The sequence below is a fragment of the Octopus bimaculoides genome, chromosome 5 (assembly GCF_046866305.1).
Source record: "Octopus bimaculoides isolate indiv1 chromosome 5, ASM4686630v1, whole genome shotgun sequence".
Classification (NCBI taxonomy): domain Eukaryota; kingdom Metazoa; phylum Mollusca; class Cephalopoda; order Octopoda; family Octopodidae; genus Octopus; species Octopus bimaculoides.
In genome coordinates, this window is record NC_142932.1 from 95,903,302 (window position 1) to 95,928,467 (window position 25,166).

A 25,166-nucleotide genomic window follows, 5' to 3' on the forward strand; every position below is an offset into this window, starting at 1 on the left:
CTTCATATCCTTGATTGCCTTATCTGTTACACTGCTGTCAACTCTGATGACTGGTCCCTCAATTGGTTCGATATTTGAAAGATTCTCCTTCTCCCATTCATTTTCCACATTTTGTAATCTTTCATAGTGACACTTCCATGCATCTTTCTTCTCTGAGTCACTAAGTACAAGCATACCATTATCTATTCGCACACATTTCTCACCTGCCACATCTCTATTCTCTCTGATACATTGCTTTGCAGTTCTCAACACATCACGCCTCTGATCATCATGCTGTAGAACATTTGCAAATCTCTTACCTTCTGTTTTTCCATTTGCTATGCAAACCTGACACTTAGCTGCCCTTCTGGCTACCTGATATAATTCTTTGCTACCTTCTTGTTCTACCACCGTATTACCCTTGGCCTAGCTGGGACTTTGCAGCAACTACACAATTCATCTGTAGCCCTTAGTAAATTGTTCCACAAGAACTTCCAATTGTCCTCTAAGCTATATATTTCCAACTCTTCTACTCTTTTGTCAGAAGCTTCCATTAGGAAATCTCTGAATTTCTGTCTGTTTGCTGGGTCTTTGAGCTTCTATACTCTTCTTTTCCAGATTGGTTTATTTCTCCAAGCCTTTATAGCTCTAATTCTGAAGTTTCTAACTAGTAATCTATGTTGGGTTGTACACTTTTCGGAAAACATTTTGTATTTGCAAGCATCTGTCTATCTCATTGCCTAGTGAGGAGGTAGTCAATCTGGCTTATATGCCCCCCCTCACCTCAGACTGATAAATGATTAGATGGCTGGCTAACTGGCTGGTTTTCTGGAAATGGTGGTACAGATCATGAGATAATTTGCATCACAAAACTCCAGCAGTCTTGTTCCCTCCTCGTTCCTAGGTCCAAAGCCATAGACACCACACACTCCTTGGAATCCATGGGAATTCCATCCAACATGTCCATTGAAGAAATAACCACAATAACAAAGTCTCAGTCATTTGTTGAAGTAGTCTGCAAAAGAGCCTCATAAAATTGGTCCTTCTGCTCATCAGCCAGCCTAGACTGAGGAGCGTAGGCAGAGATAAATGAAACTGCTAATTTATCTATAAGTCTCAGCTTACTATCACATACCCTCACTATCTCAGTTACCTTGTCTACTTATTTTTCTGTTAACAATATCCCTATGCCACTCACTCCATCACTTCTGCCTACCCAAAAAAAATTTGAATCTCTTTGCCTTTGTTGAGGAATCTCGCTTGCTTCTTGCACACCGCACACATCAACATGGCATTGCTCCAGCATTTCAATAATCCCCCCCTCCTACCTTCTTTTCATTGTGCCAATGTTGATGGTAGTGGCCCAGAAATTGTGCACTTGGGAGTGACAGTGGGAAGGCAGTCATGGAACTTTGGTCACCACCTGAGAAGAAGATCTGCAAAAATGCTTGCCAGCTAGCATAGAGCTTTGGTACAGAGTTTATTCAGTGAATTACAATGAATTACAATTTCCTCCATCCCCTGCAACATCCAGAGCAAGAGCCAACAAGAAATGAAGAGAGTATGAGAATAGGGCATGTAGGTTGACCAGCAAGAGAGGATAGGATGGCTACACAGGACAGTTTAGCAGAGAAATAGCTAAAATTTGCTCTGTTTATAATTATATATGTTACATATCTATTATATCATACCTTGATACTGTGTGGATTAAGACCCCCATTGACAGGCTGCTGGTATAGCCCTTTCAGTATGCAGATTAGGGACCTGCTGCATTTGTTGAGTATATATAAACAGTTTGGCTGCTTGTTTCTCTGGAGACTGTCAGAATGGTGTAGACATCTCTGATGAGAACCCAAAAAGGTTCGAAAATTGATTAAGGCTGAGAAATAGCTAAAATTTACTCAATTTATAATTATACCATATGTTACATATGTGATGCCTTTGACTGGATGCCTGCATGAAGGTATAATGGGACCAAGAGGAAAGTAAGAAAAATATGCATTCCCCACACACAGCACAGGAATATATTAGCTGCCAGGTGAAAAAGTTCATGTACAAATAAATTTAAATTGTGGAGGCTCATAGTGGGTGTGCAAAAATGCACACTGTGCACAGACCCTACACAAACAAATCTTAGTCTCCACATAGCTACATGAGCTTACAAGAAGAAGTAATATTTACCTATTATTATCATTAATTATTAATACCATATTAATACACAGGTACATTTTAATCAGCAAATTTATCGTATAAACATTATACAATGAGAAAAGAAGCTGGAAATCAAGATACTGAATATGAAGGAGGAAATTAAAGACATTGACTAAGTAACATTTGAATAAAAAGAAGAAGAATAGCTGTTGATACAAGAGCTGTTGTTTCATGAACAGCAAACGAGCAAAAGGAATGATATTAGCAGAAACTATGTCTTAAATATACACTGGACATTGTGCACTGACCCTATGCAAATAAATTTTAGTCCCTTCATGGCTAAATGGTCTTACAAGAAGTCATGTAAGCCCATTTAACTATGTGGGAACTACGATTTATTTGCATAAGCTCGTTTGCAAAATGTCCAGTGCACTGGTCTTACACAAATGGACCGGGATCAAAACACACACATATGTATGTATATGTGTACCCATATACACACATACATACATACACATAACCAGTCTGATTTGGCTTGGTTTATATGGTTGGATGCCCTTCCTAATACCAACTACTCCATGGACACCTTCTATGTGTTGCTGGCCACAACTGTGATTTCACTTTGCTTGATAGGTCTTCTCAAGTACAGCAAATTACCAAATGTCTTGACCATTTGTTATCATCTCTGTGAGACCCAACATTTGAAGATCATGCTTCCCCAACTCATCTCATGTCTTCCTAGGTCTACCTCTGCCATAGGTACCCTCCATAGTTAGAGATCAGCTCTTCTGTGCACAGCTGTCCTTGTCCATATGTGTCACATGACCATACCAGAACAGTCTTCTCTGTTGCACACCACATCTGATGCATCTTATGCCCAATTCTCCTCTTAAGATGCTTACACTTTGTCATATACATAAATATGCAAATATATATATCTATATTTACATGCACACACATGCATGCATGTGTTTGTGTGCATGTGTGTGGGTGCATGTGTGTGGGTGCGTATGTGCGTGTGTGCGTGCATATGTCCATGTGTACCATGAGCTGACTCACTGTATTTACACCTATTTGTCTACAGCAAGAAATTTTTTCCATGACAAGATACAGTGAATGACTTTCTTATGGTTTCAAATATACCTCAGGCATATTTGAACTGGTAACAAGTTTATATTTATGCACATCACTGCGGAGAATTGTCATCCTGTATATATATATATATATATATATATATATATATATATATATATATATATATATATATATATATACATATGTATATCTTGACATGATTTAAAAAGTACAAGTATATTATGAACTTCTGGTAACACATGTGCAATGATATACAGTAGCCGGTGGGGGTGAAGTGTTCAAAACTGGACTAGGTTTTGCATATGGTACAGATTCCAATAACATAAGAATTTTTATGAAAATATTTTTATAGGGATAGTGAGGAGAGCTTTGGAAAATTCATGTGTGTCATCTTTGTTTCTACAACTTTCAGAAAAACTGTTATTCTTGCATATCTTCTGCTAATGCCTTTCAGAGTGTGTAGATTATGATTATATTGGAATTTATTGTAAAAAGAAAGAAAGAAAGATTAGTGACATGCATAGATATATACTGACACACCACACAATATTTTTTCAAAATTTCAAGTTTCATTTTGTAGGTAAATATTTATCTACAAAATGAAATTCAGCTGTAGAGACTGAGCCAAAACAGACAATGAAGCATGGTATAACTTCCATCCATGCCAGCTCCTGTCAATCCATCCAGCATGGAAAACAGACAGATGATGATGATGATGACAACGACAATGAGGATATACATGTGTGTTTGTGAGTGCATATTCAAGAATATTTCTGACAACAATCAGAAATCCAACCGGTATACACTCTAAAGATGAGGTTAATGCATTAAAAGAATGTTCATTTCTAATAACAATAACATTTCTCAGATTTTTAGGACAATTATTAATTTTGTTCATTTCATTAAACCAAGAACAATTTACGCTAGCAACTAAGTCTCCCTTCTACAAATCAAACATATAATCTCAACCATAATATTGCTATTTCAATAATATTGGAATGATTCCGGGTAGAGGTAGGGGTCCACCAAGGTTCCGTCCTCAGCCCCCTATTATTTACCATAGTCCTCCAGGCAATCACAGAGGAGTTCAAGACAGGTTGCCCCTGGGAGCTCCTCTATGCTGATGACCTTGCCCTAATTGCGGAGTCACTATCAGAACTAGAGGAGAAGTTTCAGGTGTGGAAGCAAGGTCTAGAATTGAAGGGCCTTAGAGTCAACCTAGCTAAAACCAAAATCCTAATAAGTAGGAAGGTAGATAAAACACAAACCCCTTCAGGTAGATGGCCCTGCTCAGTATGTAGAAAAGGAGTAGGTAGTAACTCTATAAGATGTACCCGGTGCAAGCTATGGACACATAAGAGGTGCAGCAACATCAAAGGCAGGTTAACTAGCAAGTTAGTTTTTGTTTGTGGCAGATGTTCAGGTGCAATAAAGACTGCAAACAAACAGGAAACAACTTCTATCTCATTCCAGGGTGAAAAACTAGAGGTAGTCGATAGCTTCCGCTATCTGGGCGACCAAATTAGTAGTGGGGGTGGGTGCGCTGAAAGTGTAGCTGCTAGAATAAGAATAGCCTGGGCAAAGTTTAGAGAGCTCTTACCCCTGCTGGCGACAAAGGGACTCTCACTCAGAGTAAAAGGCAGACTGTATGACGCATGCGTACGAACAACCATGCTACATGGCAGTGAAACATGGGCTGTAACTGCTGAGGACATACGTAAGCTCGCAAGGAATGAAGCCAGTATGCTCCGTTGGATGTGTAATGTCAATGTGAATACCCGTCAGAGTGTAAGTATCTTGAGAGAAAAGCTGAACATTAGAAGCATCAGTTGTGGCGTGCAAGAGAGACGATTGCGCTGGTATGGACATGTGGTGAGAATGGAGGAGGATAGCTGCGTGAAAAAGTGCCACACCCTAACAGTTGAGGGAACCCGTGGAAGAGGTAGGCCCAGGAAGACCTGGGCTGAGGTGGTGAGGCAAGACCTTCGTACATTGGGCCTCACCGAGGCGATGACTATGGACCGAGACCTTTGGAAATGGGCTGTGCGTGAGAAGACCCGGCAAGCCAAGTAAGATCGTTGCCAGTGCCCCTGGACTGGTTCTTGTGTGGGTGGCACATGAGATGCACCATTTTGAGCATGGCCGTTGCCAGTACCGCCTGACTGGCTCCTGTAGGATTTTCGAGCGAGATCGTTGCCAGTGCCCCTGGACTGGCTTGTGCGGGTGGCACATAAAAGACACCATTTCGAGCGTGGCCGTTTTCGTGCGGGTGACACGTAAAAGCACCCACTACACTCTCTGAGTGGTTGGCGTTAGGAAGGGCATCCAGCTGTAGAAACTCTGCCAAATCAGACTGGAGCCTGGTGTTGCCATCCGGTTTCACCAGTCCTCAGTCAAATCGTCCAACCCATGCTAGCATGGAAAGCGGACGTTAAACGATGATGATGATGATGATGATGTAAGGAAGAAGGTCATAAGCATTAAAATATTATTGGCAGTATTTGTTACAGCTATCAGATTTTATGAATTGACTGAAACTCACAGTTAGTGTTTAGAGAAATATGTTATGTTCATGATCATAATAGATAATAGGAAAATACATACAAATGATTTATATTTGGTACTTACTGAATAATGGTATTGCTTCAAATATTATCTTCTCGTTAGTGCTCTGACAACTAAATTTTAAATCACTATTTGAAAGAAGTGTGATGTTTAAGATGTTGACTTCCCCAGAAAGCACATTTGCTTCAAACTCTTTAGTTTTAACAGGTGACCATGTAGAATTTTCAATTTTTTTAAATCCAATTTGCCACTTGAAAATTTCTTGTTTTGCAATAGGACATTCAAAAGTTACTGGTTGATTTTTCCTGACAAATTTCACATCATCATCAATTGTTCGAAGAGAAACTGAAGGAAATGAAAATATAAAATATAAAACACACATACACATATATATATATGTATATATATATATATATATATATATATCATTTAATTACTACTTTGTTATTCCAAGATGTGATTTTTCTAATGGAAGAACAACAATTTAAAATAAATCAAAATTATGAGGATTGATTGAAAAGTTCCTTTTTATGTATTATTAAGAATTAATTGTAAATAGAGTTACAGAGGATATTTCAAAGAGTATAAAATTTGGGAACCAAGTAGGAATCATATCTATATATCATAGATGATACCTAAGGCATCAGCTTGCTGCCAATGACTTAAATAGTATAATGGTATCTTGTGATCACGAGGAATAATAGTAAGAAGGTATTTGATTCCTGGACTTTATCTAAATACTCTCAGTACAGTTAGTCACTAACATTTCATTCAGTTTTCTGTGATATCTGCATTTGTATCCACATTTAGTTTTTAAAATTTGAAAGATTTTATTTAATATATTTAAAAGGGCAAAATCTGAATGAAGACTAGCAGTGGATTGAATGATGAGAAAGATAATTAAAATATTAAAAGGTTTGTAATTTTTTTACCATTACCAAGAATTAACACTGATATTAGAAATTGAAATATTTACTGACATAATTAGAACTTTCTAAGACTATATTTTCAGTCCTCACTTCGCTAATATATAAGATAAAACTTAAGACATCAACAATAGAAATGAACTAGAGATAATTACATCACTGCATTTTTATTTTTCCTACAACCAGAGTTTTCAAACAATAGAGCTATAAGATTGATAACTATGACAACATTAATTGCAGAATTAATGAAAAAAATGAAGTTTTGAGAATTTGAAAGATATTTCAGTAATAGTCATTATTGATATAGTTAATCATAGTAATGATCGTTCATAAACTAATGACATCAAGAATCTAGTAGTCAACTTAATTTTCCTAAACATCCTTTTCCATTATAACATTTGTATGGAAAGTTTTAATATATTTTTCATGTTTTTTTCTACATTTTGCTTTACTCTCACTCTTTACAAATTCTATATTCAGCAGAATATATCATCATCACCCTCATCGTTCTTGCCATCACCATCATCGTTGTCATTATCTTCATTTTAACATTTACTTTTGCCTGCTTGTACGAGTCAACTTTTTCTATGGCTGGATGTCCTCTTTGCCACTAACGCCCACTTGTTTCCAGGCGAGGTAATAATCTTTTTGGGGAATGTCTACACAGAGAACTGGAAATAAACAGTGCATATGAATGAGCCTTTTCTTCTCAAAGATTGCACAATGATTTAAGATGTCTAGTCATGCTTTTGCAGTGGACTACCAGCAAACAACACCATCAGCAGAGTCATTGTTTATAGCCAGGAAGTGAAAACACGTGAAGGCAAGATGAGAATATTAACTCACACAAATACCCACATTCATATATACCTGTGTGTATGTGTGTGTGTGTGTGTGTGTGTGTGTGTGTGTGTGTGTGTGTGTGTGTGTGTGTGTGTGTGTGTGTGTGTGTGTGTGTGCCTCTGTGTCTGTGTATGTGTGTTTTTACTTGGTTCTGTCATTGGTCTGCATCCATGCTGGAGGACCTTCTTGAGAGGTTTTAGCTGAATGAATCAACCCCAGTGCTTTTTTTTTAAATGCCTGGTATTTATTTTATCAGTCTCTTATATCAAACTGCTAAGATTCAGGGATGTAAACAAACTAAGACCTGGTGTTGTTGGAGCTGTTGTCAGTGCTATCATCATGGTATTGTTTCTGTCTGCCAGATCCACTCAGAAGGCTTTGGTTGTTCAGAGACTATTGTAGAAGACTCTCATCCAAAGTTTCATGGAGTGAGACTGAACTTGAAACCATATGATTGAGAACCAGGCTCCTTACCACACAGCTTGCACCTAGCCATGTCTGCGCATACACACAGCAGCTGGAAGAATAGTACGAGATACCCACATATGCAATACCTATAAACATAATTCTGCTTGATCAGTGCTGGCCTTAGGATTAAACAAAAGTTTTTTATGATTAAATTCTACAATCTATCAGTGGATACAAAAATATGAGGGGGTACCCAAAAGTAACTGGAAACATTCTCTGTAGGACAAACCTGTTGTAGTTTGGGCTTCCGCCACTTGATGCAGTCCTAAGACATCAGTCTGCTGACTGGCATCATCTAGAGAGGTTGTACTGCCACATGGTGCATCTTTGTGTTGCAGGGCTTCTCCCCTGTTCATTGACTTTTGTGAAATTCTGTTTTTGACTGGGGAATATGGTAGCTGAAACAGTTGTAATGCTTCAAACAACTTACAAGGATGATGCTATGAGCAAAACACAAGTTTATGAGTGGTTTCCACACTTTAGGAATGGTCACTTGTCGCTTGGAGACTAACAAACGAATGTAAACATTATTGGAGGACTGTCACTGAACAATGGACAGACATGTTGATATGATTGGTGTATCCTAGAGTTCCTGTCAATGAATTTTGTGGATGAAAAGAGTTTCACTTGCTCACAGAAGATCAAAAGCAATTACAACTGAATGTGTGCCGTGAACTGAAAGAATAGATGGAAATTGATCCAGATCTTTTCTTCAAAGGTCATCACTAGCGACAAAAGCTTGTGCTACAGAATGTGCAGATGTGAAAGAGGTGAAGAAAAAATGACAAAGGCGTTAAAAGGCATCACTTCGCAAGAGTTCCAGCACTGCTTGAACAGTAGAAAATGCATCTGAACTGATGCATTGCTTCAAATGGAGAATACTTTGAAGGAGATGCGATAAAAGTGTAAACATATAAAACCAAGTGAATAAAATAACACTGCAAAATTCTGGGTTTTTTGGGTACCCCCTCGTATATGATGACTGAAAATTCTGAAAACAAGTGTTTATATCAGAAACATACTGTTACTTACCACAAAAGCATTGTACAATTAACAAATATTTCAAATGTAACAGACTGAATTCCATTATCTACAAAGAAAAGGATGAATATTGATAGAAACGATTTTTACAAATAAGGAGCATGAAGTCCATGATGCAAAATAATACAATGTATAAAATAATTTGACATTAATCATAGGAACTTGTCTTTGCAAAAACAGGAACACACTTAACAACAAGTTTTATCATGGTGAAATTATGAAGAGCAAGTATATAAGATAGAGCAGTATAGAGGATAAATAATAAAATACTAGACACAGGAAATCAGAAAAATGCAGAGGAAAACAAAATACAACAAAGAGTTAATACTTGAAGTATCTTCTATTACACCCTCTCTCTAAAATGCCTCAGAGTATCCAAGTAAAACATTTTAATTTTATAGATTTTCTAAAGAACTCAGAGCCATTACTACAAGTTCTGATATTTTGTAAACAAATACATGTGTGTAAACAATGCAATTGAAGATAGAAAAAACAGGTATTGGGTGTATATGCATATTTCAAGGGTTACTGCTCTTTCATCAGTATCAAATCCAACCCATCAACTGTCCATGAACACATTGTTTAGCCCTTTCATTACTAACCTGGCTGAAACTGGCTCTGAGTACAAATGTCTTGTTTTCATAAGTTTTGAATTAAAATTTTCCACCAAACCTTAGTCACAATTTATGTTCCTAACACTAGCTTAATGATAACTAAGTTATTTTACTAAATTTTTTGTTATATTTAAAGTAATTGAAAGAAACACAGAGCATCTTAAAATAAATACAGTAACAAAAAGGTTAAATACTCAATATGTTTAGCAGTGCGACATCACTGGATAGAGCAATTTGCATATTAAACACATTCCTGGTAAATGGGAAAATTGAATTGTGAACGAGCAAGTCGTAAAACAAGCTCTGTCAGATCATGGAACGAATTTAACTCGTACTGCAAGGTATCACTGACTCTGTGTGTGTGTGTGTGTGTGTGTGTGTGTGTGTGTGTGTGTGTGTGTGTGTGTGCGTGCGTGCGTGCGTGTGTGTGCGTGCGTGTTTGTGTGTATGCATGCGTGTGTGTGTATGTGTGTAGACATATATGTATGTATATATATATATATATATACATGTATGTATATATATATATGTATGCATATATATATGCGCACGCGCATACACACGCACACCCACCCACATACACCCACGCGCACACACATACACGCGTGCACACACACACACACACGTACACAAACGCACACACACACACACACGTACACAAACGCACACTCACAAGAATGCACACATACCTAACCCACACAACCCCACGCACGCACAGACCCACACACCTATATACACGCACGCACGCACACATAAACGTACACACATGGGCACAAACACACACGCACATACACGCACGTAAGCACACGCATGCACATACACACAGGAACGCACATATACCTTTACACAAACGCCACACACAGCCCCACGCACACACGCATACACAAACTCATATTACATGTACATACACACACATACACATACGCATACACATATAAACGCACATGCACATACACATGCGCACACACCTAACACTCACAACCCCACACAAACACGTATACACAACCGCATACACACACATACACACGCACACACATACACACGCACATACACATACACACGCACATACACATACACACGCATACGCATACACGCGCAAAACAAACGTACATATACCTCCCCATACAACCCCTCGTTCACACACACATACACTGCACACAAAACACACACACAACATATACATACACGCACACACACATGCACATACACGTGCTATCATTACACACACAGACACAGACTTGCACGCACATACCCACACATATACCTTCTTCTCTTGCACTCTCCTGTTTTAGAACTTTTTCTTCACCCTTTCCCTTCCAGTCATTTCAATATGTGACCACGTGTGTATCGTTGGCGATTTTCTTTCTCCGTCTTCCTTTCTGTGGACTTTTTCTATATTTCTGATGAAGAGCTCCGGGTACTACTACAGAAGAGTGGTCCCAACGCGCACCCGCGCTAGCTAGTCGTGAGTAGTCGATCCTATAACAAGTACGCGTGCGCGCGCGTGCGAGTGCGCGTATGCAAATGTATACATGTGCGCGTAGTGTGTTATTTTTATTTGATTTGTTTTTTGGGGGGTTTTTTACGTTGTTTAGAAGTTAACAAAAATAGGTAATGTGTCGATTTGTTTTTTTTTATTTATTTACGTTGTTTAGAAAAAAAATTATTTACTTTGTTTAAAAAAAAGTTATTTACTTTGTTTAAAAAAAAATTATTTACTTTGTTTAATTATTACATTTGTTTACAAAAAAAAGGTATAATTTGCAGGTAGTGTGTCGATTTGTTTTTTTATTTATTAACGTTGTTTAGAAAAAAAAATTTAATTTTAAAAAAATTATTTACTTTGTTTAAAAAAAAATTATTTAATTTGTTTAAAAAAAAATTATTTACTTTGTTCAAAAAAAATTATTTACTTTGTTTAAAAAAAAATTATTTACTTTGTTTTTAAAAAAATTATTTACTTTGTTTAATTATATTTGTTTACAAAAAAAGGGTATTTTTGATATATATTCAGCCATTTCAGCCGTTAAAAGAGCGTGCGTGCGCGCATGAACTAATTTGCGTGCGTGCATGAACTAATTTGCGTGCGCGCATGAACTAATTTGCGCGCGCGCACATGTATTCATTTACAGGATCTTTTTGGTTTGACGGGCAACACTTGTTTTCTTAACGAAACACTTTCAAACTTGGGACACTGGTAGAATGTGTCATATAAAACAACTTTTTCTCTTAGCCTTCTTAACAAAAAATTGTACATCGCAAGTTATTTCATGTTAAAGTTGTCGTATTTCTGTAATTTCAACCAATCACTGACGTCTATTCAGCTGAATACGGTTACTGCTGTTTTGTAAACAATAATTTTTTTGCCGGTGACAAAACTGTTATTCCCTGTTGACATATTTCATCCGGTTTTTTTTTGGTTTGTTTTCTTTTGAAGCAGACAAAATTACAGAAAAATGGTAATTTATACGCATATATTGTTTATATAATAAATTACGCTGTGCGTATCTGTGTTTGTAACAATTTTTCGCTAATTGAAAACATAAGCAACACACGTGTTTACGAACAGTCTAGTTAATCGGAAATGTCAGAACTAACGGGGATTAATACCATATACACCGCCACAGCAGTAACTGTATTCAACTGAATAGACGTCAGTGATTGGTTGAAATTATCGAAATAAGACAATTTTTAACATGAAATAACTTCGAATACAAAATTTTTTATCTGTTCTATAACACAAAATATACAAGTATACGAAGTTTGAAAGTGTTTCGGTGCCAAAAACACTACATAAAACATAAATGAAAAATGTAGATAGATGTATGTATGTGTGGGTGGGTGTATGAATATATATATATGTATATGCACGTGTATGTAAGCATATGGATATGAAAGTAAACAGATCAACATAGTTACATAGGTTATATGAACAAACAAGCACACATACACAAATGAAGACTGAAACACATGACCATATATACACATACACTTTACTTCACACAAGGACACATATGGAGATGCACATCCATACATACAAACACGGTACATAGTTGCAAAACACGCACACACACACACACACACACACACAAGGAGACAGAGGTGCGCGCGCGCATACATAAAACATACAAACATGTACATACAAACACATGAATATGCAGAAGATATACATACAAATGTACACACAGACAGATACATATGCACACACACACTAATGCACACACATGCACACAAACAAACAAAAAGGAACGCAGTGTGCGTAACGGACAGAGTCAAAACTATTGAAAAGGTTGCAAGACAACGAAAATTTTAGAAAAATAAAAAATAAATAAGAGGAAATTTTACCGGTGCGTGTGTTAAATTATAAGGCACCAAAAAGAATGACTCTCCCCAGACACAATAGTAAAATTTACATATATCTATATATATATATATATATATATATATATCATCATCATCATCGTTTAACGTCCGCTTTCCATGCTAGAATGGGTTGAACGATTTGACTGAGGACTGGTGAACTAGATGGCTACACCAGGCTCCAATCTGATTTGGCAGAGTTTCTACAGTTGGATGCCCTTCCTAACGCCAACCACTCCGAGAGTGTAGTGGGTGCTTTTACATGCCACCAGCACGAAGGCCAGTCAGGCGGTACTGGCAACGGCCATGCTCAAAGTGGTGTATTTTACGTGCCAACTGCACAGGAGCCGGTCCAGCGGTACTGGCAACGATCTTGCTTGAATGTATTTTCACGTGCCACTGGTACAAGTGCCAGGAAGGCGACGCTGGTAATGATCACGCTCGAACGGTGGTGCACTCACGATTTCGCTTTCGCATGCCCCAACAGGTTTTCGCAAGCCGAGTTTAGTGTCCAATGAAGGAGACGTTGGCATGGGTACCAGTCGTCGAATTTAGTTCGATTTTGATTTGACTTGCCTCAACAGGTCTTCGCAAGCAGAGTTTAGTGTCCAATGAAGGAAAGGTACGCATAAGTGGGCTGGCTACATCCCTCGCAGAGGCCTTGGATTTTGGTCTCACTTGGCTTGCCGGGTCTTCTCACGCACAGCATATTTCCAAAAGTCTCGGTCACTAGTCATTGCCTCGGTGAGGCCTAATGTTCGGAGGTCGTGCTTCACCACCTCATCCCAGGTCTTCCTGGGCCTGCCTCTTCCACAGGTTCCCTCAACCGGTAGAGTGTGGCACTTTTCACTCAGCTATCCTCATCCATTCTCGCCATGTGACCATACCAGCGCAATCGTCTCCCTTGCACACCACAACTGATGCTTCTTAGGTTCAACTTTTCTCTCAAGGTACTTACACTTTATCGAATATGCACACTGACATTACACATCCATTGGAGCATACTGGCTTCATTTCTTGCGAGCTTACGCATGTCCTCAGCAGTCACGGCCCATGTTTCACTGCCACGTAGCATGGCTGTTCATACACATGCGTCATGCAGTCTGCCTTTTACTCTGAGAGAGAGACCCTTTGTCAGCAGCAGAGGTAAGAGCTCTCTGAACTTTGCCCAGGCTATTCTTATTCTAGCAGCTACACTTTCAGCACACCCTCCCCCACTACTAAGTTGGTCACCTAGATAGCGGAAGCTATCAACTACATCTAGTTTTTCTCCCTGGAATGTGGCAGAAGTTGTTTTCTGCACATTTGCAGTGTTTATTGCTCTTGAACATCTGCCACATACAAAAACTAACTTCCTAGTTAACCTTCCTTTGATATTGCTGCACCTCTTATGTGTCCATAGCTTGCACTGGGTACATCTTATAGAGTTTCTACCTACTCCTTTTCTACAGATTGAGCAGGACCATCTACCTGAAGGGGTTTGTGTTTTTTCTACCTTCCTACTTTTTAGGACTTTGGTTTTAGCTAGGTCGACTCTAAGGCCCTTCTATTCTAGTCCTTGCTTCCACACCTGAAACTTCTCCTCTAGTTCTGATAGTGACTCAGCAATTAGTGCAAGGTCATCAGCATAGAGGAGCTCCCAGGGGCATCCTGTCTTGAATTCTTCTGTTATCGCCTGGAGGACTATGATAAATAGGAGGGAGCTGAGGACAGAACCTTGGTGGACCCCTACCTCAACCCGGAATTCTTCACTGTACTCATTGTCAACCCTCACCTTACTGACAGCGTCTCTGTATATGGCTCGCACAGCTCTCACTAACCATTCTTCTATCCCTAATTTCCTCATTGACCACCAGATAAGGGATCGGGGTACCCTGTCAAAGGCTTTCTCCATGTCAACGAAAGCCAGGTACAGGGGTTTATCCTTGGCTAGGTATTTCTCCTGCAGCTGTCTTACCAGAAACATGGCATCAGTGGTGCTTTTACCTGGCACGAACCCAAACTGCATCTCATCTAAACTGACTCGCTCCCTAATTAGTTGGGCTATGACCCTCTCCGTGCCTTTAATTACCTGATCTTACAACTTGATACCTCTGTAATTATTTGTATCTAAAGCGTCACCTTTACCTTTGTAGCAGTTGACTATGGTGCTGCTACACCAGTCATTGGGTATGACTCATTCATGTATCACCTGGTTAACGATACGGGTGACTAGGCTATAGCCGACACTGCCAGATATTTTGAGCATCTCTGCAGTGATTCCTGATGGGCCAGGGGCTTTCCCTGTCTTCATACTCTTGATTGCTTTATCTACCATGGTACTGTCAACTCGGATAGCTGGTTCCTCTGTTGGGCCGACATTCGGCAGACTCTCTTTCTCTCATTTATTCTCTTTATTGAGCAATCTTTCGTAGTGGCGTCTCCAAACCTCTTTCTTTGCAGCCTCGTTTAGTGCAAATGTACCATCATCCATGCGAACACATTTCTCTCCCACGACATCACGATTCGCTTTCACACACTGTCTTGCAACACGAAATACCTCTAGTCTTTTTTCCTCACGGCGCATAACATTGGCAAATTTTTTCTCATCTGCTTCCCCTCTGGCTAAATAAACCTGTCGCCTAGCTTCCCTTCTGACAGTCTGATACAATTCCCTGCTACCACCGTTCTTCCAGTCTTTCCAAGCCTGTTTCTTTTGTCTAATAGCCCTGTCAACAACATTGTTCCACCACCACGTTACTCTGGTTCGAGAGGGGACTTTGCACCATCCACAGATCTGGTCAGTGGCCCTCGGCAGGTTGTCCCGTAGAAACCTCCAGTTGTCTTCTACATCGTGTGAAGCTATATCCCCTTATATATATATATATATATATATATATATATATATATATATATATATATATATATATATATATAATATAATATATATATAAGAAAGTGTTGATTTTGAAACCATGGTCTACAGATAACCGAGGTATTTATAATTTTCACCAGTCTCGCCCGCCTGTTTTTGCTCAGCTGAATCTTTCTTTGAGAAATTTTTAAGTGATCTTCTTCTAGCACATTAACAGTCCACTTTAGTGGTCTCTTTTACACACACACACACACACACACACACACACACACACACACACACACACACATATATATATATATATATATATTGTGTGTGTGTATGTATATAAATGTGTTTCCATATAGATATAGATAAATATTATACACACATAATATATATCATCATCATCATTATCATTGTTTGACGTTCTCCTTCCATGCTAGCATGGGTTGGATGGCTTGACAAGAGCTGGCCAGGTAGAAGATTACATCAGACTTCTGTCTGTTTTGGTAGGGTTTTATGGCTGGATATCCTTCCTAACTCCAACCACCCTGCAGAGTGCATTTTACATGGCACCAGTACAGTGTGGACTGGATGCTTCTTAAGTGGCACAAGCACTGACAGGATCACCAAGTATTTTGCAAGACAAAGAATCTTTGAAAGTGGTTGTGGGGGTGGGGCATTGGAGCAGGTGATCTTTTGTCAGGTGATGAAAGGTTAGAGTATGACAAAAAGACAGGGACAGAAACAGATGTCTTGCTGCAGAGGAGGTACATGGTTACCCAGCCAGAAAGGAAGAGAGAGAGAGAGAGGGTTATCAGAATGAGGACAGAAACATGTGCTGCTGTAAAGGAGGTACATGGTTACCTAGTCAGAGGTAAGAGCAAGAGAAGGAGGGAGAGAAAGTGATCAAGAACGAGGACTGAAACAGGTGTGCTGCTGTAGAGGAGATTCATGGCTACCCAGCCAGAGGGAAGAGTAAGGGAAAGAGAGAGAGAGAGAGTGGGAGACAGCAAGAGTACAAGAGAGAGCAAAGAGGGATGGTGGCAAATTGCCAGGGTATACTCATAAGGAACAGGGATCAGAGCATAGATGCGATGATAGAGTAAGGAAGAGAAAGATAAATGGTGACACGTGTCAGGGCATACTCCAAAGGTATGGAGGTCATAATATATGTGACAGGAAATTGCCAAGAAAGCACAAATAGGGAGTGGGGGTAGGGAATACTGTGACTGGTGAGAACCTACATATATAGAGGGGTTGGGGAAACCAGCAAACAGTGAACAGTGTAGTGAGGACAGGATTGGGGAGTGGGAAATCATAGTGGATGAAGAGGAAATGTGAGGAAGGGAATAAGTGAAGTTTGGGAAAGGAGATATATATATATATATTTAAATATACATTGTGAAAACAAATATATATATATATATATATATATATATATATATATATATATATATATATATATATATATATATATATACACAATATATATAGTGTTCTGTGTGTCTATGTATATATTTTATATATGTGTGTGTGTATATATATATTTTTTTTATATACATACATACATGTATATATATGATATTCGTAGCCACTTCAACATGGCTGTCCATTTGAATGAACTCTACTGTGATTTTTTAACCCTCAATCTGGTTAATGATGCAGAGCTGCATCCAGTATATATAAACATATGAATATCAGTAAATGCGCAGGGGCAATTAACACCAAAAATGTGCAGAAAATAGCTTCCGTCACATTCCAGGGGGAAAAACTACAAGTAGTTGATAGCTTAAGTCAGTAGCGGGGTTGGATGCTCTGAGCGTGTAGCTGCTAGAAAAAGAATAGCCTGGGCAAAGTTCAGAGAGCTCCTACATCTGCTGGTAACAAAGGGCCTCTCGCTCAGAGTAAAAAGTAGACTGCATGATGCATGTGTGCAAGCAGCCATGCGACATGGCAGTGAAACATGGGCTGTGACTACTGATGACATGTGTAAGCTTGCAAGGAATGAAGCTAGTATGCTCTGCTCAATGTGTAATGTCAGTGCGCATGCATGACAGAGTGTAAGCGCCCTGAGAGAAAAATTGGACATAAGAAGCATCAGATGTGGTGTGCAAGAGAGACATCTGTGCTAGTATGGTCATGTGTTGCATATGAAGGAGGACAGCTGTGTGAAAAAGTGTCACACCCTAGCAGTAGAGGGAACCTGTGGAAGAGGTAGACCCAGGAAGACCTGGGATGAGGTGGTGAAGCATGACCTCCGAACATTGGACATCACCGAGGCAATGACAAGTGACCGAGACCTTTGGAGATATGTTGTATTTGAGAAGACTCGGCAAGCAAAGTGAGACCGTTACCTATGCCAGTGCAGCGTAACCAGTCCATTGAAGAGTACTCTTCAATCATTGAGCAATAAACTGTGCTTGCGAAGACCTGTTGAGGCAAGTGAAGTTGTTGTCATAGCCGATGACAGTACTGCCTGATTGGCACCTGTGCCAGTGGCATATAAAAGGCACCATTCATGTATGGTCAATGCCAGTGGTGCCTGACTGGTCCTGTGCTGGTGGCACGTAAAAAGCACCATTCGATTGTGGTCGTTGCCATTTCCACCTGACTGGCTCCCATGCTGGTGGCATGTAAAAAGCACCATTCAAGCGTGGTCATGCCAGTACCACCTGACTGGCTCTCGTGCCGGTGGCATGTAAAAAGCACCCACTACACTCTCGGAGCGGCTGACGTTAAGAAGGGCATCCAATTGTAGAAACTTTGCCAGATTGGATTGGAGCCTGGTACAGCCTTCTAGCTTGTCAGCTCTCAGTCAAACCACCCAACCCATGCCAGTATGGAAAGCAGACACTAAACGATGATGACGATGATGATGAAATATATATATACACACATATAAACAAATATGCATATATATATATATATATATATATATATATATATATATATATATATATATATATATATATATATATATATAGGGAGAATTCACAAAAAAACATAAGACGAAGACAGGTGGTGTAGACAACAAACAGATGTATTAGTATAACACTCGGTAAGTGAAAAAGTCTTTAACGTTTCAAGCCTGCGCTCTTCCACAGAAAGGAACACAAAAAGAAACAAGGAGAGAAAATAAAGAATGTGTAGTGGCTAGCAATCTATCATGCCCAATGCCGGACAGAAGCGTCACACAAGAGAGCTAGGGAGAAGGGGGAGATAATAAAGTAGTGGTGATCCCAAAATGAAGGTGAGCGTGCATGTGTATAAGAGAGTTTGTATGTGCGTGTGGAAGAGGGCTGGTGATCTTGACGTATGCATGTGTGAATGTGTAGGTGTGAAAATGTGGGGCTGGGAAGTGGTCAGTGCTGGTGTGTGCATGATGGTGTGATGTGTTGTGTGGTATGGTGGTGTATGGTGTAGTGGTGTGGTGTGGTGTGGTGTGATGGTGTTGGGAGGTGGGGGAGGTAAGAGTGGGGAAAGCAAGGGTGGGGTGTGGGTTAGGCTGAGGGTGGGGGTAGAGGTAGGGTATGTGGGTAGGCAGAGGGTGGGGTATGTGGGATTGGTTGTAAGGGGTGGGATGGGAAGAATAGGGAAGGTAGGGTTGGAATGTGTAGGGGTGGGGTGGGCTTACAAGGGAGGGGGTGATGATGAAGGGGGAAGGAGAAGGTTGGTAGGAGCGAAGAGAAGAGAGGAGAGTAGGAGTGAAGAGAGGTAGGAGTCGGAGCAAGAGAGGAGAGGTGGGTGGGAGGGCAATAGAGGCCATGTGATGCAAAGGAGCAAAGAGAGAAGATTAATCCCTGTTCACGGCGCAAATGGGAGTCTAGATGGCCCCTGTGCAAGGACAATCTGAACACGGATATATACTAGCAGAAGTGGTGAGAGAGAACATTGTAAACAATGAATGAAATAAACATGAAATGAAAATATCGTATAAATAAAAGGGCATTACTACAGATGTATATGCCCCCGACTTTGTCGCCTCACGACAGCCAGTAAATGGATACTTTTTTACAAAATTTTCTACACATACCGCTTAGATATTATGGCATTGAGTATATAGGGATTTATGAGAAAGAATTTTTACGAGGGCGTGGATAGAGGAGTTTTGGAAAATTCACATAATCTGACTTTTTTCCATCATAACTTTCAGGAAGATGGGTATTTTTTAATGAAAATTTATACAAATACCTTTCAAGTAGCATAGATTACGATTATAAAGAAATTTGTGGGGAAAATTTTTTAAGGGATTTTCCTCATCTTTTTTTAAAACTACAACCTTCAAAATGATGGGTGGGGCATCTTTGTATGAAAAAAGTTTTGTAAGTTCTTTTTATTTTTTTACACCCTGTCCTTCATCATCCCGCAAGACCATGGAAGAGCATTTTTGGTAAAAATCGTTAATATTTTCAGAGAGAAAAGTGAGTGATTTAAGGGCGATTTGGCTGTTGCTTCTAGCATATCCAAAGACAACCCTCTTCGTTTCTTTATCTCTCTTGCATGTATTGATGTCTTTCAGTATTTTCCCCCATAAATACATCTATATGCTATAAAAAAGAAAATTTGAGGAATTATGAATTTTTCGCAGCCCAACTCCCTGCTCTCAGTTGGTTTTGTTTAGAAATTAAAATATTGGAGAGCCTGAAAAGGTCATTGCTGGCATTTATCCACAGAGATTTTTAAAAATTACGGAGATGTACTTGCATAGTAAGTGATTTGATCTGAGAACGTGTGCTGAAACAAAAACAATTGCAGCGTACATGTCTGTAAGCCATTTAAGAACACACAGAAGCCGTTAGTTTCACAGCACTGCTTAAATACAGATATCCCGATGCATCTACGTAACGATATGAAGGGGAGGGTTAGTTTTAGAATTAGTTTTTATGGTTAAGGTTAGGGCTAGTTTTAGGGTTAGGGTTAGGGTGTCATTACACATCCACAAAGCGTACATTTAAAATGTTTTGTGCATAACACCTGTATTTAAGTAGTACCATTAAGGGACCTCTGTATTTAAGTATTACTAGTTTCACTTCAACATTAAAATTTCATTTGTGTCAAAATATTTTCTTCGCTTTGAAACCACGACTTGTTCAATGGCAAAACTTCGCAAAAGCAATGCAGCACGAAATTTTGTCAGTGAACAGCAAACATACACACACACACACACACACACACACACACATTCATAGCCTTTCATTTGTGTGTATGTGTATCTATGTATGTATGTGAGCGTGTCACTGTTGAAGTTGCTCGTGCAACTTGCTTGTGTATACATTGGCTTAGTGGTACAGAGTATTTGGAAACTGTGAATAAGGTGCAAGTTTCAAGTACCTGTCGGTAACTTTTTTCTCTTCATCTTCTAATAGTTATTACCCAACTTTTTAGGCTCTTCTCACATCTGTCTCACATTCAAAAATTATACGGGTATTTTTTAAATTTTCATTCAATAAATAATAAATTAGGTTAACATTAATAGAATAATAAATAATAAATTACATATACATTAATAGAACAAACTGTCAGTTTTCCAAATAGTAAATGAAAACTTAAAAGAGAAAGTGAGAGACTTTGCAAATGAGAATGGAACACTGCGCAATGAATGCAACGAATATTTAAATTTGTGAACTGGATGCAGTGAATGCAATGAATATTTAAGTTTGCAAGAAATTGGAATTATAAAAATTCAAGAAACTTGAGAAATTGAAATTATTGGAAATTTCTTGGAACATAAATTTATGAAAATATTTCCAGATGGTCAACTTTTTAATAATTGCTTTCTTTTAGTACTTTTAGTAATTGTTACATACCTAATTAATAAGCAGCTTTCTCCATTATAGTGTATATATATATGTCCTGCCCGCCTATGCTCTGGTGTTTACTGAATTTTTTTCTGGAGAACATTATTTTTCTTTGTGGTTGGGTCGTTGATAACCTCTTTCTAGCATTTTGGGAGTCCACCTAGTGGTCATCCCTTCTTATACGCATGTAATACAATTTTTCTGAAGTATCAGATTTTTATATGTTAGACCACTGGTTTTAAATTGAAATTAATATTCAATTTATCACCCTCAGTATGTATATATATATATGTGTGTGTGTATGTATGTATGTATGTATGCATGTCTATATGTATGTGTATATATATAAATACTTACATGTGTAATGTGTGCATTTTTGTGAGGTGGTTAAATAGACCGAAAACTTCCAACTTTAAATAGAATACAAATTTAAACTTTCGTAGTTGGATAGTAGAAATTACAAAGTTATACTTTGTTGGATTTAAGCTTCACATGAATAGTAAACAATATTTACTTACCAACAGCAAGTCTTACATTTACATCATATGGTGTAAAAGCAGATGTAAAACAGATCTAAAACTAAACCAAGCCTGTTCGGGATATCAGAATGTGTTTCTTTGCTTACTTTTAGGACAACTAATTGTTTTACATGTGTTATCTACTTCTCCCTCTTGCCTCACTCAAAAATGTTCACTGTTCTACAACTGTCTAACCAATTAAATTATGCAGATAATTAAGCTGCAAGCAATTCAAATTTGAATGTCCATTTAGACTCTTCTACTTTCACTTCTTTCATTTCTTTCTTGTTGTAATTTATTCTCCTATCTTTCTCACACTGTTTTCACTTCCATTCTATAGTATAAAGAATGAAAGAATTGTGAATGAAAGAATTTATTGTAGGAAGGTGGAGAGAGAGAGAGAGAGAGAGAGAGAGAGAGAGAGAGAGAGAGAGAGAGAGAGAGAGCGTTTCTCTGTCTCTCTTTTTTCTGTCTTTATTTTTGGCTCTCTAATTTCGTTTTTTGTTCTTTCTTACTCTTTTCCATTTTTTCAGTTTGCTGCAAAGGAGATACATGACTACCCCAACTGGAAAGAGAGTGAAGATGGCAGTGATAAGATGTCAGGGCATACCTTCAAGGCACAAGGAAGTGAATCAAAGAGAGACTAGGAACAAGGGAGCAGGAAGGGTGGATGGGTAAGTTCACAAGAGCATGAAAGAGAAGGACAGATGGTTGGAAATGGGGAGAAAGGTGAATGTAGTGGATGGTGAACATGGATGAAAGCAATCAATGGTGAATTTCAGTCTGGGAAAGGAAAAGTGTGTACCATCATAGAAATCAGCTGTTCTGCTGATGTGAATATCTCTTTGAAAATGAAAGTGAAAGAAGATAAGTATGAAAACTGCTTCAAAACTTACAGCTTCTATATCCAGATTACGAATTTACATTTGTACCAATAATAATTGGAGCACTTGGTTTTGTAAGTAAATGCCTAACTCTCAGTCTAGATAAGCATGGATTTTCAGAAAAAGAAATGAACCGACTGATTTACACATTTCAAAAACAATCTGTTAAACTATGCAATTTTTTCTCAGGTTTAAAATGTGACATTGTTTTCATTATCTACATTCCAAAGATGGAGCTTTGTATCTTTGTTAGAAACCAGCTCCTTTTTCAGAGGAAGAATTTAAAAACAGGACAGACAGACATGTATGTATGCATGCATATATACATACATACATGCATACATACATGCATGCATACATACATACATACATATATACACACATACACACACACATACATACATACATACATACATACATACATACATACATACATACATCTCCAGCTGGCTATATGACACAAATTGTGTCCTTATATTTTCAGACAAGGACATTTAGCACCCCCACTCAGCTTAAAACAATATCTGTGTATCATGATTTCTGAGTCATTTCCCTTCATCAGCACAGAATAATTGTTTGGCTAGAGGTAGCATTGCCAAATTCCTGTTTGAAATATATAGTTTCCAAAGTGACAACTAATCATTGATCTATAAAATAGCAAATTACTATTTAAATCTCTCAACAAGAGATATTCTGCAACAGTACTCTAGAGTAAAGATTATTTGCCAACATAATATGGCAGTCCTGGTTTAGGACAAATGTTGCTGTAATTTAGCCCCAGGAGACATTGTCTCCAGCTGGCTATTCAACATGATCTGTGTCCTTATATTGTTTTGAGCTGAGTGGGGGTACTAAATGCTCTAGTTTGAAAATATAAGGACACAGATCATATCATATAGCCAGCTGGAGACAATGTCTCCTAGGGCTAAATTACAGTAACATTCATCCTAAACCAGGATGCCATATTATGTTAGTAAATAATCTTTACTTTAATTCTAATAGTGCTTAAAGAAATTGGGGGAGAATATCCATAAGGTGTAAAGATCTCTTATTTTGGAAAATTATTATTTGTTTATATGCCTTCTCAACAACTGTAATACAGCACCTTTTATATACTAAAAAGTTAAAGAAAGGCAAAACAAGTGAAAAAAACACCATTGCGCATTTAGGAAGACTGAAAAAGGGTGGTTGATTTACAGAGAACTATCAGTTACAGAGCATTGTGTATCACAGGCAATCAAATAACCACACTTACATTGCGCAAAGAATGAAAAATAAAATAGAAGCAATGCTTGGAGATAATAAAAAGAGAGAACATTTGTATACAAATTAATCACTCTCAAACAGGAGTTAAGAACTATCAGTGAAAAATTCTGGCATTAGTAAAAAGCAGTTGAAAAAAAATAACTAATGAGAAATTTGATTGAAACCAGTTAGCAGTTTGAGAGGACAACGAATGCCACAGAGCTACTTTCTTGTGAAAATGAGTCATTCTGGAAAAAAACCTGGTGTCAGGTAAAGGAGCTTAATCAGAGTGTAAAGTGAGGCAAATATTGTTCCTAAGGCATACAGCATCAAAAATAAAACTTTTGATGATGTTATTCCAAAACTTCAGGATAGGAAATTATCAGGAAAAGACCTGATTACCAGAGACTGATACAAAAAAACTGAACTTTTATCAGAATTTTATTGACATTTACTTGTAAGCTCTCAGTGGAGATATAAACAAACCAACCTGGTTGGTACTGGCAGAAACAAAACTGGTATTCCAAAACAATATTATGCACATGATAAAAACTACTAGCTAATTACATGCTAGAATTCTGTGTATAAAATCTTTATAGCCAGTTTGAACTTATTCTTCCAAGACATTCTGTTAGTTATAATATCATCACAGCTGAACCAGCAGCTGAGAAGAAATGAATTTCAGGGTGTATTGAACAGCTTTTGGTTAACAAAATCATGATGTCAAATGCATGATAGCATTGGAGGAACCTTGTTATAGTCTGGCTAGATTACCGGAAGCATTCAGTTCTGTTCTCCACTCATGGATGCTAGAATCTCTTCAACTTGCTAATATTCCAG

General features: G+C 38.3%; 1 protein-coding gene across 1 annotated transcript in view; it reads right to left on the reverse strand.

Moving 5' to 3' along the window:
- LOC106874549 (hemicentin-1-like) overlaps window positions 1–22,322 on the reverse strand; it is a 136,207-nt gene extending 113,885 nt beyond the window's left edge. Inside the window, exons 1-3 of the mRNA XM_089352716.1 lie at window positions 22,198–22,322; window positions 9,060–9,117; window positions 5,854–6,135 (exon numbers count right to left, since the gene is read on the reverse strand). Coding sequence (XP_089208842.1) covers window positions 5,854–6,135; window positions 9,060–9,114 — 337 coding nt within the window. The 5' untranslated portion in view covers window positions 9,115–9,117; window positions 22,198–22,322. The remainder of the gene's footprint in view (window positions 1–5,853; window positions 6,136–9,059; window positions 9,118–22,197) is intronic.
- Window positions 22,323–25,166: the final 2,844 nt, after the last annotated feature.